The 14,059-nt window shown below is 41.3% G+C and overlaps 1 protein-coding gene across 5 annotated transcripts in view; it reads left to right on the top strand.

Annotated features, from left to right (window-relative positions):
• The window catches only part of kcnc2 (potassium voltage-gated channel, Shaw-related subfamily, member 2), a 120,244-nt gene extending 107,995 nt beyond the window's left edge, over window positions 1–12,249 (top strand). For 2 of the 5 annotated variants that reach the window (XM_076876265.1, XM_076876267.1), the window contains exons 2-4: window positions 430–1,363; window positions 3,461–3,631; window positions 8,961–12,249. In XM_076876265.1, coding sequence (XP_076732380.1) covers window positions 430–1,363; window positions 3,461–3,631; window positions 8,961–9,106 — 1,251 coding nt within the window. In that variant the 3' untranslated portion in view covers window positions 9,107–12,249. The remainder of the gene's footprint in view (window positions 1–429; window positions 1,364–3,460; window positions 3,632–8,960) is intronic. The other 3 variants (XR_013093996.1, XR_013093997.1, XM_076876266.1) reach the window with 3 other exon arrangements.
• Window positions 12,250–14,059: the final 1,810 nt, after the last annotated feature.

Below are 14,059 nucleotides of genomic sequence, written 5' to 3' on the forward strand. Positions count from 1 at the left end.
AGGGTTTGAACATCCTACAGCAGAATAGCCTTTTTAATTTGCCCTGTAAGCTTTGAGCTATTGGCTCTAGACTAATATAGTAACAGCAGCTAAACTATGAGGTCAGAATGAAGTATGTTTTTGAGAGCGGGTGTGTAACTCAATATGCAAAACCAAATGAAGAGATTCCCCGTCACCTTTCTCCACTGGGTTTGAAGTCTACTGGGCCTTTCTTGCTTTACTAGACTGGATCTGCATTCCCAGATTGAGTCTCCGCTCTTCAAAATGATGCAAATGTAATAAACCTGTTGTAGTTTGTCCCTTTCTCATGAGAACACTTAATGAAGGATTTTGGTGTCAAATCTATCCTAAATAGTATAGGAAGCCATGGTTGAAATGAAATGTAATGGCGATAATGTGTTTTTCTCTATTTTGTCTTCTTTCTCTTAGTTTATTGCCTTCGTGTCTTTGTTCTTCATCCTGGTTTCCATTACCACCTTCTGTTTGGAGACTCATGAGGCTTTCAACAAAATCATCAACAAGACTGATGTGGCGCGAGACAGCAACGTGACCGACTCAGGTCCACAGTATGAGATCGAAACGGATCCTGCTCTTACGTATGTGGAAGGTGTTTGTGTCTTCTGGTTCACCATTGAGTTCCTGGTGCGTGTGACCTTCTGCCCAGTCAAGTTGGAGTTTTTTAAGAGTCTTCTTAACATCATCGACTTCGTGGCTATCTTGCCTTTCTACTTGGAGGTTGGGCTGAGCGGCCTTTCTTCAAAGGCTGCCAAGGATGTGTTGGGTTTCCTCAGGGTGGTTCGTTTTGTTCGTATTCTGCGTATCTTCAAGTTAACACGACACTTTGTGGGACTTAGAGTACTGGGCCACACGTTACGGGCTAGCACCAATGAATTCCTGCTGCTCATCATCTTCCTGGCATTGGGAGTGTTAATTTTTGCCACAATGATATACTATGCCGAAAGAATCGGCGCCAAGCCCAATGATCCCACGGCTACCCTCCACACTAAGTTCAAGAACATCCCCATCGGCTTCTGGTGGGCCGTGGTAACCATGACAACACTGGGATATGGTGATATGTATCCAGAGACCTGGTCAGGTATGGTCGTGGGCGCATTATGTGCTTTAGCTGGTGTGCTGACGATAGCCATGCCTGTGCCCGTTATCGTCAATAACTTTGGGATGTACTATTCTCTGGCTATGGCCAAGCAGAAGTTACCCAAAAAGAGGAAGAAACATATCCCTCAAGCAGTGCAGGGAGGGTCCCCCACCTACTGCAAAGCTGATCTCAACACCACCTGCAACAGTACTCAAGGTGACCTGTGCCACGTCAAAGGGAGCAGGGTACTAGAACGCAACCGTTCAGGTAAGACCATATGTTTAGACAAAGGTCATATGGAAAACAGAACTAAGACGCTTTGTTTAACAGTTAATTCAGATTACACTGAAGGGGGTTGTTTATGTAGTGACAATGAAGAGAATTCATGAGGGACTTCCTTTCAGTTAGAAAGCCGTGGCCATCTGACAGATTCTACTGATTTCCCCATGTGACCCATAAGCTCCAAAGCAGTTTCCCTACAGATGACTGAGCTGTTTTTACAGCACCAATGCCAAAGGTACAGAGAGTGGGAGATAAGCATTCAGACTCCTTGTTTCCAAGTGTTTCTTCCTGTAAGGATTGCTCATTTGGTGCTCAGACCGTAGGTGGCTGTTTTTCCCTCCAGTACCATATCAGTAATTGACTCTGACACATCTGATATTGATGGAAATTAATGTTGACCTCTGTATACTCGCTTTCTTTCAATTCTAATACAGACATTCCTCAGGGTTGGTGCTCCCTACTATCTGTTTATTAAGTCCCTGAAACTTACATTTAATAACCGCAGAATATTTCATGATTCATTGACTGGATGCACAAACAGAATCATTCTGCCGTAGTCACCTCTCGGATTTTCTCAAAGGTCATTTAGAATTTAAGGCTGCAAAGATACTTTCCTCTCATGTGTCCTTTAGATAGGACATATAGATACCAGCTTTGTACTGAGTCTGATAGTTCATACAACCCCCAACCCTATGACATCAGAATATGTTGTTGTTTTAACTGTTGTTGGTAATGGCACACATATTTCTTTTCCAAATCATACAACTTGTTCTGAACAATTACATATTTTTGCAGTTTTTTAAATCAAACAATCACAGTGTAATCAAAGTACAGAATTGTAGCTTTTAATTCAAAGAGTTTTACAATAATGTTTGCATTTACTGTTTATGAATCACAGCCATAGTTCCCATTGTCAGAGGCTCAAAGTAATTGGACAAACTAACATAATTTTAAATGAAAGGATTCAAAACAGTCCTTTCAAGTCTGGAGCCCATGGATCTCATTACATGTATATTTCCGCCACTGAGATGCTCTGCTAGGTCTTTATTTAATTGCCACTCGTTTATAAGTTGTGCCTTCAGTTTTTGGTTTTGCTTTTTTGGGGGAGGGGCTCCTTGCACTGATGTCTCTTTGGATCAAATATAGAGAATTCACCTGTCCAGGTAACATATATGCGAGTTAATTCATTGGAGCCATGAAGGTGCATCTGAAATTAAGACTATGTCAAACAATTGACTCTAATTCCTGAACAGATAATACAGTTTTTGCACCCGTTCAGTTAAAGTCTGCACCAATCACGTCTTCACTGTTTGATTTAAAATCTAATACGTTTGAGGGCACAGATGTATAAATCTGTGTAGCTATGGTAATTGCTAATGCTCCACACTGGTGTTATTTAATCTTGATACTTTTTCATCTTCACCATCCCCCCCAAAAATTGATATGATTCTCCTGCAAAGGGAAACACTGCTATACCAAGGACCTCCACTGTCATCCACAAACTATTAGAACCACGTAAATGTACCAGCCCTTCAATTTTATTACATATTTAATCATAAAAATTGACATGGCCAATTGTGAAACTGTCAGTACGTGTCTTTAGTCCCCAAAGAGGAGCTCTATGACTGCCAGAGCATGTAGTTACACGTTAAGAAGAATGTATTAGCCTGATCTCCTTCCTAATAATGGATGGAAAATGTCACTCAAATACACAGTCATAGCTCTTTTATATAGACAAGGCAAAAACGACATCAGGTTTTGGCTCTATGAATTATGCTGTTTGGCAGGGTTTTCCTTTTTGGGTAAGAATGGAAACATCAGTCTCACCTGTATCTTTTCACAAGGTTAAAGTAAAAACAGATTTCTTGAAATCTTTGAAATCCACAGAGTGTCGTTATTCCATGGATTCAGATCGTAGTTTCTTTCTGTTGAAGGCAGACGTGAGGATTGTAGTTTCATTGCTTGGTAACTTCTTCTGTTGTCATGTCTATGAGGGAAAAGTACCACAAAATCATCAGCTTGGTGTAAATTGCATGAATGAACAAAAGCAAATATGGATGTGCAAATGGATTTTTCTCTCAGTTCTGTCTGTAGACTGCAGCGGGGGCAGCGACCTCACCATGTCTCCTGAGGAGAGGGTTCCCATGCGTAGGTCCAGCACCCGAGAACAGGACCGCCGGAGTGGGGGGACCTGTTTCCTGCTTGCTGCCAGTGATTACACCTGCCCTGCAGACGGAGGGATACGAAAGACAGGTAGTTTAACTGATATGTAAAATTTAACTTTTTTAATGTCATTTAATTCAACATCGAATTAGAACATTGTGATGTGATTTTATAAAGTATTCTAAAAAGCATGCAGATCTGTTGTTTATTGGGAAATCATTGTCAAATCCACGCTTGCTGTTGTGCACTGCTACTGATTAGTTGCTTGAATCATCAGTCATCATTAGTAAAGTTCAGTTTCCTGGAACCACCGGTCTGAATAAACCGCCTATCATTTTAGAAGGTACTATTAAAATCACAGATACTTGTCCAAATGCTCATCAGCTGATCCATGTCCTTAGTGAGTGGCACACCAACATCCCAGGAAGGGAGGAGGCTTTATGTTCAGCCCTAGTCAGCTCAGGTAACGTAACCTGTTGACGTGCTGTCGCGACTCTCCACAGACACACTGCATAACATTTTTGGCCTTTCTAAGGGGCAAACGCATCCCGGCAGCTGACTCAGAACTGTTGCTTTCTTCACAATTTATTCCTGTTTTCTGGTTGCCTGGAAACAGTTGAATACATTTCTGACCCAGTGTCTTTAGTCAACTCATAAACATATTTATAGGGTAGGGTATAAATCACCAATGGATATCAGTCTTATAGCTCTGGCTACCGTTCTTACAAATCCTGTACTGGCTGAGCCCTACCAAACATCATCATCAGAGGATCTGCAGGAAAGAGACGAGGTTTTAGTTTCTGTTTGTAACTCTTGGCCATAAAGCTAATATTTATTTCTAAAGACTGAAGCTAGCTAGGAAGAGAAGCTTACATTATCAGCTCCTGTTAGAATTGATAAATACACTATTTATCAGTTTCTTAAACTTTTTCCCTTGTACCTTTGGTTTTTACATTATTTAGCAAACCATCAGTTCCAATAAAGCAGTTCTTTAAATTTGAGTTTGCAGAAAAATGAAGAAGTCACTTTCCCAAATATTATGAGTTGGAAATAGCTCTGATTGCATGACTGAAATAATGTTTTTCATAAAACTACAGGAATAAAATTCATCTTTATTTGCTGTCAGACTTGCCCTCCTGAATTGCATAGCACATTTCACCTTGTGCCAGTACATTGTGAAAAGGTCAGACTCAGAAAGGGCTTGCTAACACTTTGACCCAGCCTAAAGGTTATTGTTAAGTTTGCACCTGCTGAATTTCCTAAAAGTGTTGTTGCTGTTCTGTATGATATCAAAGGCAGAAAAGGTCAGGAAACTAGTGATGGGATTTCCGGCTCTTTTTAGAGAACCGGCTCTTTCGGCTCGGCTCATTAAAAAGAGCCAGCTCTTTCGCCCCCTGAACCGGCTCTTCAGGTTGTTTTGTTGCTTTAATTAATTTATTATTAACAATAATATGAAATTATGCACAAAAGGAATTACTAATGTAAAAAAAAGAGTGGTTTTATTTATACATGTTTACATATAAACATATGCGGTGGCCCCTAGAGACAAAGCACGTACAAACTCCAAAACACATTTCTAGCGTTAACTGAACTTCCAAAACAGAGCTGCCTACATCACTTAAATTACACAATTGAACGCAATGTGTTTGTGTATTTATACACAGGCACTCATATATATTCAAATAATTTAAAAAATGTTCATTTACCTGTTACAACCACACACCAAATCCGGTCGTTGGTACTTGCTGGCTTGTGTAGCCACTAGGTAACAAAAGCTCAACACTGCCCCCTAGCATCCTGGAGCACCTCTGTTGTGTTTTGTACGTGTTTTGAGTTTTTATGTGCTTTGTCTGTAGGGGCCACCGTAAATATACTTTTATTTATTCACTCCACATAAAATGTAATAAATAAATCATATAATACAAAAACCAACTAGTCACAGTTCAACTTTTAACTATTTAAATTTTCAGCTTTTTCCTTTTAAACAAATTTCAAGTGAAACAACACAAAACACTGCAAACCACAACACAATTAAATATAAATTAAAATATGAAAACAAAAAGAAGATGCATATTCTCTGTCATATGGACCTGCATGAATAAACTTTCTGAATCCTTTATCATCCACAGCTGAAAATAGTTGTGGATACAATACCTTTCTGATGGGAGGTTGTTGTCCCTGGCTCTCTTTCTCTCTCTCTCCCTCCCGCTCTGTTCCTGTGCTACTGCGAGTTTAACTATCGCCCCTCCCTCCTCTGCCCAGCAAAGCACAAGGCTCGTGTGCGGAGTGAAGCGAAAAAAGTGCGAGAGAGAGAGAGAGAGAGAAAGAAAAAAAAAAAACCACGGCTCGCGATAAGGAGCCGGCTCGCGTCGTTCACGTCAAAGATCTGGCTCTAAGAGCCATTTCATTCGCGACCGACACATCACTACAGGAAACAAAGCACATAAATCAAGCAGCTCGCAGAGCAGAGATTAGTTCAGACTGCAGTTTTTTTGATAGATGCAGATTATCTCTGCTAAATAGAGAACATACCAAAATGTCATTTGGATGCTATGTGAAACATATGTCATTCAGATTGCTTCTTCTATTTACCTGCAGAGACATGAATCTTGTGTTAATCTGCAAAGTAAAGTGGAAGTGTTAAGCCTTGGCTAACTGCCTTGTATGGGAAGGTAGCTGCATCTCCAGGAGCCTAGCTGAATATCCGGCTCCTAATGTTATTGCTGTAAAGCCACCTAGCACTCATTGGATGGCAGGCAAATCAGTGCTTCTGTTCCACTGATTATTTTGCTAAAGCACCCATTATACAAGAATTCTAATGAATGCAAATCATTCATTAGGCTTGCTAACAGAGCCTTATTTTTCATTGCATTAAGCAAAAGAAACAACAACAACAACAAAAAACAACTGCTGATGGCTTTGAGGTGATTACTGGAGTAGTCTAACAGGTTAACCTGTCCACATCTTCAGCGACAGCGCATCATGATTTTCAGTGAAGTCAGGTGAGCAGCTGTCCCTTTTATCCATCATGGTTGCAGTTGCCGCCACACTGACGGTAATGCATAAAACATGGGTTCCTTTCTTGTTCCTGCTACCTGTTGGCTCAGACCCAGGCTCTCTTTTGTTCTGCTCGCTTGGCTCATTCTGAAAGAGCCCCAGTTTAATTTGCACCCATGCTCTCAGTGAATCAAATGGTGGTGTATGCAGAGTGGTAATGAGGCAACATTTCCATTTGCTGTTCCTCATCAGCCGATTGGCATGCTCCATCACTGCGCTGGCTGCTGTGGCTTGTTTGGTTATTTTGAACCCAATGCAGATTTACTGATGTGCATCACATGCAGCATTTTCAGAAGTTTGAGCTGTTGTTGTTAAGATGATTGAATTACGGTGTGTCGATTATCATCATCATCAGTATGTGTCTGGATTCATACACACACAGTAACATTTGATACATAATCTAAGACACATGCATGTTGTTCATTTTAAGCTACATATTGTGGCTCAATATATGAATTGGTGGTTTATATGTGCACTTGTTAACTTTAACCGTTCCTTGGAAATTTTATCCATTTCTAATGGGAGAAAATACTAATGATGCTGTCACTGGTGCCACAACATGAACGACTTTTTTTTTTTTCTTCAGCCCTAAAGTTAAAGAATTATAATATCTCTCATTTAGCTAAAACTCTGACAGAGTTCACAGAGGTATTTCTCAGGGGTGGAGCTTGCTGTGCAAGTTACAGAAATACAATTACGAAGGAGCTCCGCTGGCTTGCAAAGTTCAAAGAACTTCAAGATACATACAGCTTCAAATGGCAACACATATAATAGATATGCTACTTACTAATTACCTAGCTAACTACAGGGTAGCACGACTGCTCTATTATTAGTTTAAGTTTTCATTACAAGCACCAAGAAACAGAAACACTGTCTACAATATAAACAAAATCAAAAGCTGACTCTTCCGTCCCATATCAACTTTTCATTAAGTAACTAAGCACCACTTTTTCAGAGGAAAGATTGTCAGTAAAGTGAAAGAGAAATGAAGTAGATTCCCAGCATCAGAGGACTGACTACAAATCCAACGAATGTTCCTGTTGTGCGTCCAACACTGGCCTGATCACTGACCTCAGACTCCCTAACCAAAGATAGCTGTGCAGCTTCTTTCTTCAACTTAATTTCACCAAAGCTGCCATCTGTGACGTCGTGCAGCTATGAGGGGCATCTCTGATGAAATTATGGACATGTCGCTGCCGCTGATAGAGAGGAGCAGCCACACGCCAGTAGAAACAGATAACCTTTACCATGACTAATTCACTTGTTCACTGACCATCCACGAGTTAGCAAACCTGTGGTCCAAGATGCTGCAGAACAAATCACAGAGCTTTCTTTTCTGTATCAAGATCTGCAGATGTGGGTCAAAGCAGGAACAAGTTCATTAAAGCAGAATGTTTTCTTAAGAATCTACTTAAAGGAATATTGATCTTTTTAAATGACAGCATTTCGTACTGTTGAAATTCAATATTTCATCTTAAAAGTTTTAAATAAATAGCACAGCTGGCCAAACAGCAAACACAAGTGAGATTCAACTCTGACATGCTAAACTGCTGGCATTGTTACATTTTTGGACCCTAAAGAGAAAAACATGAATACTGTGCATGGTGGGGCTTTAAAGTCTTCCACTTTTTCATCGCTCAATTTTAAAACATTTAGACGATTTGATGTGGCATAGAGATTCTCTTGCCATCTGAAAATATAATATTATTGGGCAATAAATTGATATAGTAGTGCATTGTTCAACAATAAAAGTAGCCTTTTTTTCAACATCTGCTGTGACGACAAGGCTACCAGTAACTCCCTGCTAGCATAGCATGAATGCAGCATAAAGAACAGCTCGGGTTTAAAATGTCGCCACACAAACTTATTTTGTTTCAGAGTAGGCAAAGATTTAAATAAAGAGAATTTAATTTAATTATGCATCGATTTACTGCAGGAACTAAAGATGTGAACAGCTATCGGTGTATCCAGTGTTGTTTGTATTTGTTGTAGATGTAATGGATTTCATATTTCAGTTACTTCAGCAACAATATAGATAGTTTGCACTTAAAGCAATCTTAAGAAGCACTTTTGAGCCAGTCAGGTTGTTTCTTCCTCTCAAGCAGCTCCAGGCCTAAGAATTTCAATATGCTTTATGGCCAGTGTCATGAAATGTGCTGTACATGCACTCACCATACAGTATGCTACTGTTGCTATGTCTCACTCCTGTCTCCTGTCTTGTCTCGGTTCACTCGGCTGGCTCGGATTTGGATCGTTGCCTGCCTGCCTGCCTGCCTGCCTGCCTGTGTGTGTTCATGTCCTGTTCCTGCACAACCACCTCCACCACCACCACCACCACCTTTGTCGCCCCCCTCATCTGAAGGCTATGAGAAATCCCGGAGCTTAAACAACATAGCGGGCATGACTGGCATGGCTGGTAACACTCTGAGGCTGTCTCCTGTGACCTCGCCCTATGGATCGCCCTGCCCGCTACGCCGCTCTCGCTCCCCTATCCCTTCCATCCTGTGAGATGTCCACCTCTGGACCACTTTGACCCCAACCAACCCATATCCGTTCCACTAACAAACCACATCCCTCTGGCATCAAATCCGAACTCTGTTTAGTTCTTGTGACTAGTGGAGAAGTACTCCACCATCGTAGCCAAGAATTGTGTAAATGTCTCGAGTAACCTGAGCAAGTTCTGCGCTTTTCCTTCGAGGTACATCTGCTTAGCTCACATTCATCTCCTGATGTACCTTTTAGCTCGATATTATCATAATGTGAGTCTTGCAATAAAAAAACTGTTACTGGTGGCTTCAGAGGTAGCAGCCATAACGTGTAATAAAGGACATTTAATAATCAGGGATATTAGATGTTGTTATATTTAGATACCTTGAAATAGATGTGCTTCCAGAAAAAGAAAGAGAGATGTCACTTTGTTTTAACCTCACACAAACTGTGACTTTGTTGATGGTAAACTGTGTTATAATTGGGTTGGAGTTGGAGAGGAGGGGCAAGTCGCTTTTCACCCGCTGTTGGGCCTGCTCATGTTTTTGCATGGATCATCCTGTAACCATCGTCTTCAAGCAGCGTGCACAGAGGAGGGGAGGAGAGCTCGAGGATCTGTAGAACAGACTTGGAGTTGTTTCTAGAAAATGTTGTTATGTTGGGATTTAGGCGAGGGAGGGCGTACCCGACTCGTACCATGTCTCATTTTGCCATTGGCTTCAGCAACAATCCACGAGGAGACTGAAAACACAGAAGCCCAGCTGGGTGTTGCTTTCTGCTCATTTGCTGCTATTTCTGAATAACTTTCTCCTCCTCTGTGTCTAATTTTCTTTTTCCTCTGACGTAGTGCCACCAAATCTGTTGTGTTTCTGGTTGTTTACTCACAGATAACTGCAAAGAGGTTGTCTTTACTGGTTTTACACAAGCAGAGAGCAGCGTTCTATCTTAATGGCTTGAAGAAAGGCACCGCCATAGTGGAAAGGTAAAGGAATGAGGGTGCGGTGCCATCTCACCCTTTTCTTGGCTATTTTTCAGTGTGTGTGTGTGTGTGTGGGGGGGGCATAGACAGGTAGCATTTTATTCATGAGACAATGTCCACAAAAAATAAATAGATGTACGTCCCCAGACTACACAGTTGAAATTGAAGCTAATCAGTCTTTTTGACAATGACAGGCATAAACTGCCTCTGCGTACCAACAGGTGTGGGGAAGCAGACGTAACCATGCAGCAGTGTGCCTCGCCCATCACTACAGTGTGTCTATAGAAGTAGCAGGAGGTTGCTAAGCAACTGGCTCACAACTAGATGCATCTTCCACGTAGCTCGGCAAAAAGTCAAACTATCAGAAAGAGGAGCTTGTCTTTGTCTTTGCACCTAGTTATTGATTCACGCCTTACATGAACGACCCCAGCACACAGACGAGCCTTTAGAAATAAAATTTTGTACTGTTTTGATTTTTGTGCATATATTTTTAAACAGACAGCGTGTGCATGGTGAGATCTGATGCATTTCTTTCATCCAGACATGTGTTTATATTTTATTTAGACAATTCATTTCCTATTTGAATAACAGTGGGATAAATTGTCATCAGTATGAGGACCTATTGCAGTGGGAAGACCTCATTTGGAGCCATAAGGCCACGCCTACAGGACAATAAGGATGAGGACGCACCCGAGAGCCACTGACTGACAGGCTGTCGGTGAGCAGACTGGACAACTCACAAAAAATTCTTATTTTGAAAAGGAGAGGAAAGCAAACTGGGCTCGTCCTTAAAAGAGACTATCTAGTGTGTAGATTCTGCTCCTGTAAATACAAAACAACACAGCACATCTGGGCCATGTGGCTCTGTCCACACATCTGTCTTTTGATATAGCGAGTCAGGTACGAGGCGGCTCGCTGCTACGTTGCGCCGTTGACACTCTGAGTCGATCATATTTCTTGCTGTGATATCCCTCCTTGCAATAAATGTATTGAGACGCATCAGTCGAGGCACTTTGTGTTCAAAACAAGGAGTGTGTTCATATATGAAATTCCACACCGAGTATATACAGTGTAGAGAGGCACGTTGAACAAATGTGACATTACGATCATCTCTGCTTTTGTTTCTCTCTGTAATTTCAGTAGGTTAATTGCTGCTGTGTGTAACTGTGTGTGTGCGTGCGTGTGTGCGTGTCCTAACAATCCAGGGTAAGGTCTATAGCTTGAAAGGCCCGGTCAGAGAAGACCAGCGAGTGGACTCGATGCTGTCACTCTTGTACATTTAGCACAAACAGAAATGAGACAGAGCTCCCCTGTGATGCAGTGCCGTTGTAGAAGTCCCCTCTCTACCCTGCGTTAGTGCTGCAGACGTTCATCTCTATACAAACCAAATTGTTCTGACCAGACTATTCCTCATGACTCCTGGTGGCTAACAAAAATAACTTGATTCTTCCAGATCTTTCCCCTTGTGGGGGTGAAGCAAACGTGTAGCAGAAGTTTGCCAAGTTATACAGCGGGACTTCTAGAATGGCTACATCTGCACCGTAGCAATCCCACATACCCACACAATCAGATTGGATTCGCAATAAGCACCCGAAAAACAAAAGCACCGATCCACACTGTGATTTCAGGAGCCTGTTAAAACAGGAAGGTGAAGGAAAACGAGTGAAAAAGCAGCTGGAGAAGCTGCCAGGCGAGATCTGAAAGTGGCACAACCGGCACAGTTGTAGGCTAGCTGTTCCAGTGTCGCCCTGAACCCACCATCCTCCTCATGTAGTACACACGCTGCTTCACTCTTTGAATTGACAAAGGGGTACCGTTCTTCGTGTATTTCTAGGATGATGTTATAACTTGAAAAAAAAGGTGTTTATTTTTTTGAAACCAGAACATGTATTTTTGTGTCTTACTGTGGAGTACTTTGCTCTTTCCTGTAAAGTCCTGGTAGTCTGATGCTGTGCTTCTACATCGTGTCCTCCAACTGTCAGGCTTTTGATCCAAGTTCATGTTTCGTATGTTTTACTGTGAGCATAATTCTAGTTTTTGTAATTCTGTATTTGTGGAGCCTTTTGTTGGCAAGTGCATGCTGAAAAGAAAAATCATTATGTCAAATTGTAAAAAAAAATAAAATAAGATGACATATTGTATATCACGTTCAAAACAATGTGTATAGAGTAAAGGTAAATACTATGTGAGAGACTCACATAAACTATTTATCTTTTAACAGATGGTCTCTGTCTTTGCTTAATTTCACCTATTTTCTTCTTGGTTGTCAGAAAAACACAAATGTGTGTTTAACCTTCACGCACACCACACAAACCCTCACTTTTCATATAGGAGTCAATCGTCTCCACTTTTCTAAATAGAAAATCGACTTATTTCTTTTGATAATGCTTAACTTCACCTATTAAACCACCTTCAAACTTTCCCCTTTACATTAGTGACTCAGGTCTCTGCGCACAGAAAAAAAAAAATCTAACCTGAATTGAAATTAAAATTAAAACTTTAACAATCCTGTTCCACAGTGTTAGTCAGTGACTGGCTGCTCCTGTATGGGATCAGAACGATGCCACCTTATCCCACAGTCCAGCCAATGATGCGATTCACATTCGTATATACGCAGCTAATCAACGTGGTTGACAGGCTCTGACAGCGTCCTTATGTGCCGGAGTTTTAGCGAGCAAAGCGGCTGATGTGGAGTGAAGCCAGGTTAATGACAACGTGTACAACCATTGGAGATGTGAGCAGGACAGACGGAACAACTGACGGACAAAGTGTGGACTTTATACCAGATTTTAAATTGTGTTGATCGGCCACGTAAAACCAGAGTTATGATAAAATATCTGCAATGTTTGTTTTTCTTCCTGAATACTGTCGTTGTTTATATTTACTGCAGAAGAAACGGTAAAAACGGCGTTTTATAAGGAAAACGCTCGAAAGCCTGTGAGCAAAAACAACGCCAAAAAAACCCCCCAGCCTTTCCTATTGGTGGAAAAATGAAACCTGGTCGACCAATCAAAAAATGATATGGCAACATGACATTTAGTTGTTTAGGAAGGGGGAAGTTTTAGGAGTGACGGCGGAGATTTGCGACATTTAGCGTGTTTGGAGTCTGAACATAGTGTGTTGTCTTGTGCAGTTAGTGTGTAGTTAGTGTGTAGTTAGTGTGTAGTCAGTGTGTAGTCAGTGTGTAGTCAGTGTGTAGTTAGTGTGTAGTTAGTGTGTAGTCAGTGTGTAGTTAGTGTGCAGTTAGTGTGTAGTCAGCGTGTAGTCAGCGTGTAGTCAGTAGTGTAGTTAGTGTGTAGTTAGTGTGTAGTCAGTGTGTAGTCAGTGTGTAGTCAGTGTGTAGTTAGTGTGTAGTTAGTGTGTAGTCAGTGTGTAGTCAGTGTGCAGTTAGTGTGTAGTCAGTGTGTAGTCAGTGTGTAGTCAGTGTGTAGTCAGTGTGTAGTTAGTGTGTAGTTAGTGTGTAGTCAGTGTGTAGTCAGTGTGCAGTTAGTGTGTAGTTAGTGTGTAGTCAGTGTGTAGTTAGTGTGTAGTCAGTGTGTAGTCAGTGTGTAGTTAGTGTGTAGTTAGTGTGTAGTCAGTGTGTAGTTAGTGTGTAGTCAGTGTGTAGTCAGTGTGTAGTTAGTGTGTAGTCAGTGTGTAGTCAGTGTGTAGTCAGTGTGTAGTTAGTGTGTAGTTAGTGTGTAGTCAGTGTGTAGTTAGTGTGTAGTTAGTGTGTAGTGAGTGTGTAGTTAGTGTGCAGTTAGTGTGTAGTTAGTGTGTAGTTAGTGTGTAGTTAGTGTGTAGTCAGTGTGCAGTTAGTGTGTAGTCAGTGTGTAGTCAGTGTGTAGTCAGTGTGTAGTCAGTGTGTAGTTAGTGTGTAGTTAGTGTGTAGTTAGTGTGTAGTCAGTGTGCAGTTAGTGTGTAGTTAGTGTGTAGTCAGTGTGTAGTCAGTGTGTAGTCAGTGTGTAGTTAGTGTGTAGTTAGTGTGTAGTCAGTGTGTAGTCAGTGTGTAGTTA

This window comes from Maylandia zebra, linkage group LG17, assembly GCF_041146795.1.
Source record: "Maylandia zebra isolate NMK-2024a linkage group LG17, Mzebra_GT3a, whole genome shotgun sequence".
NCBI classification, from domain to species: domain Eukaryota; kingdom Metazoa; phylum Chordata; class Actinopteri; order Cichliformes; family Cichlidae; genus Maylandia; species Maylandia zebra.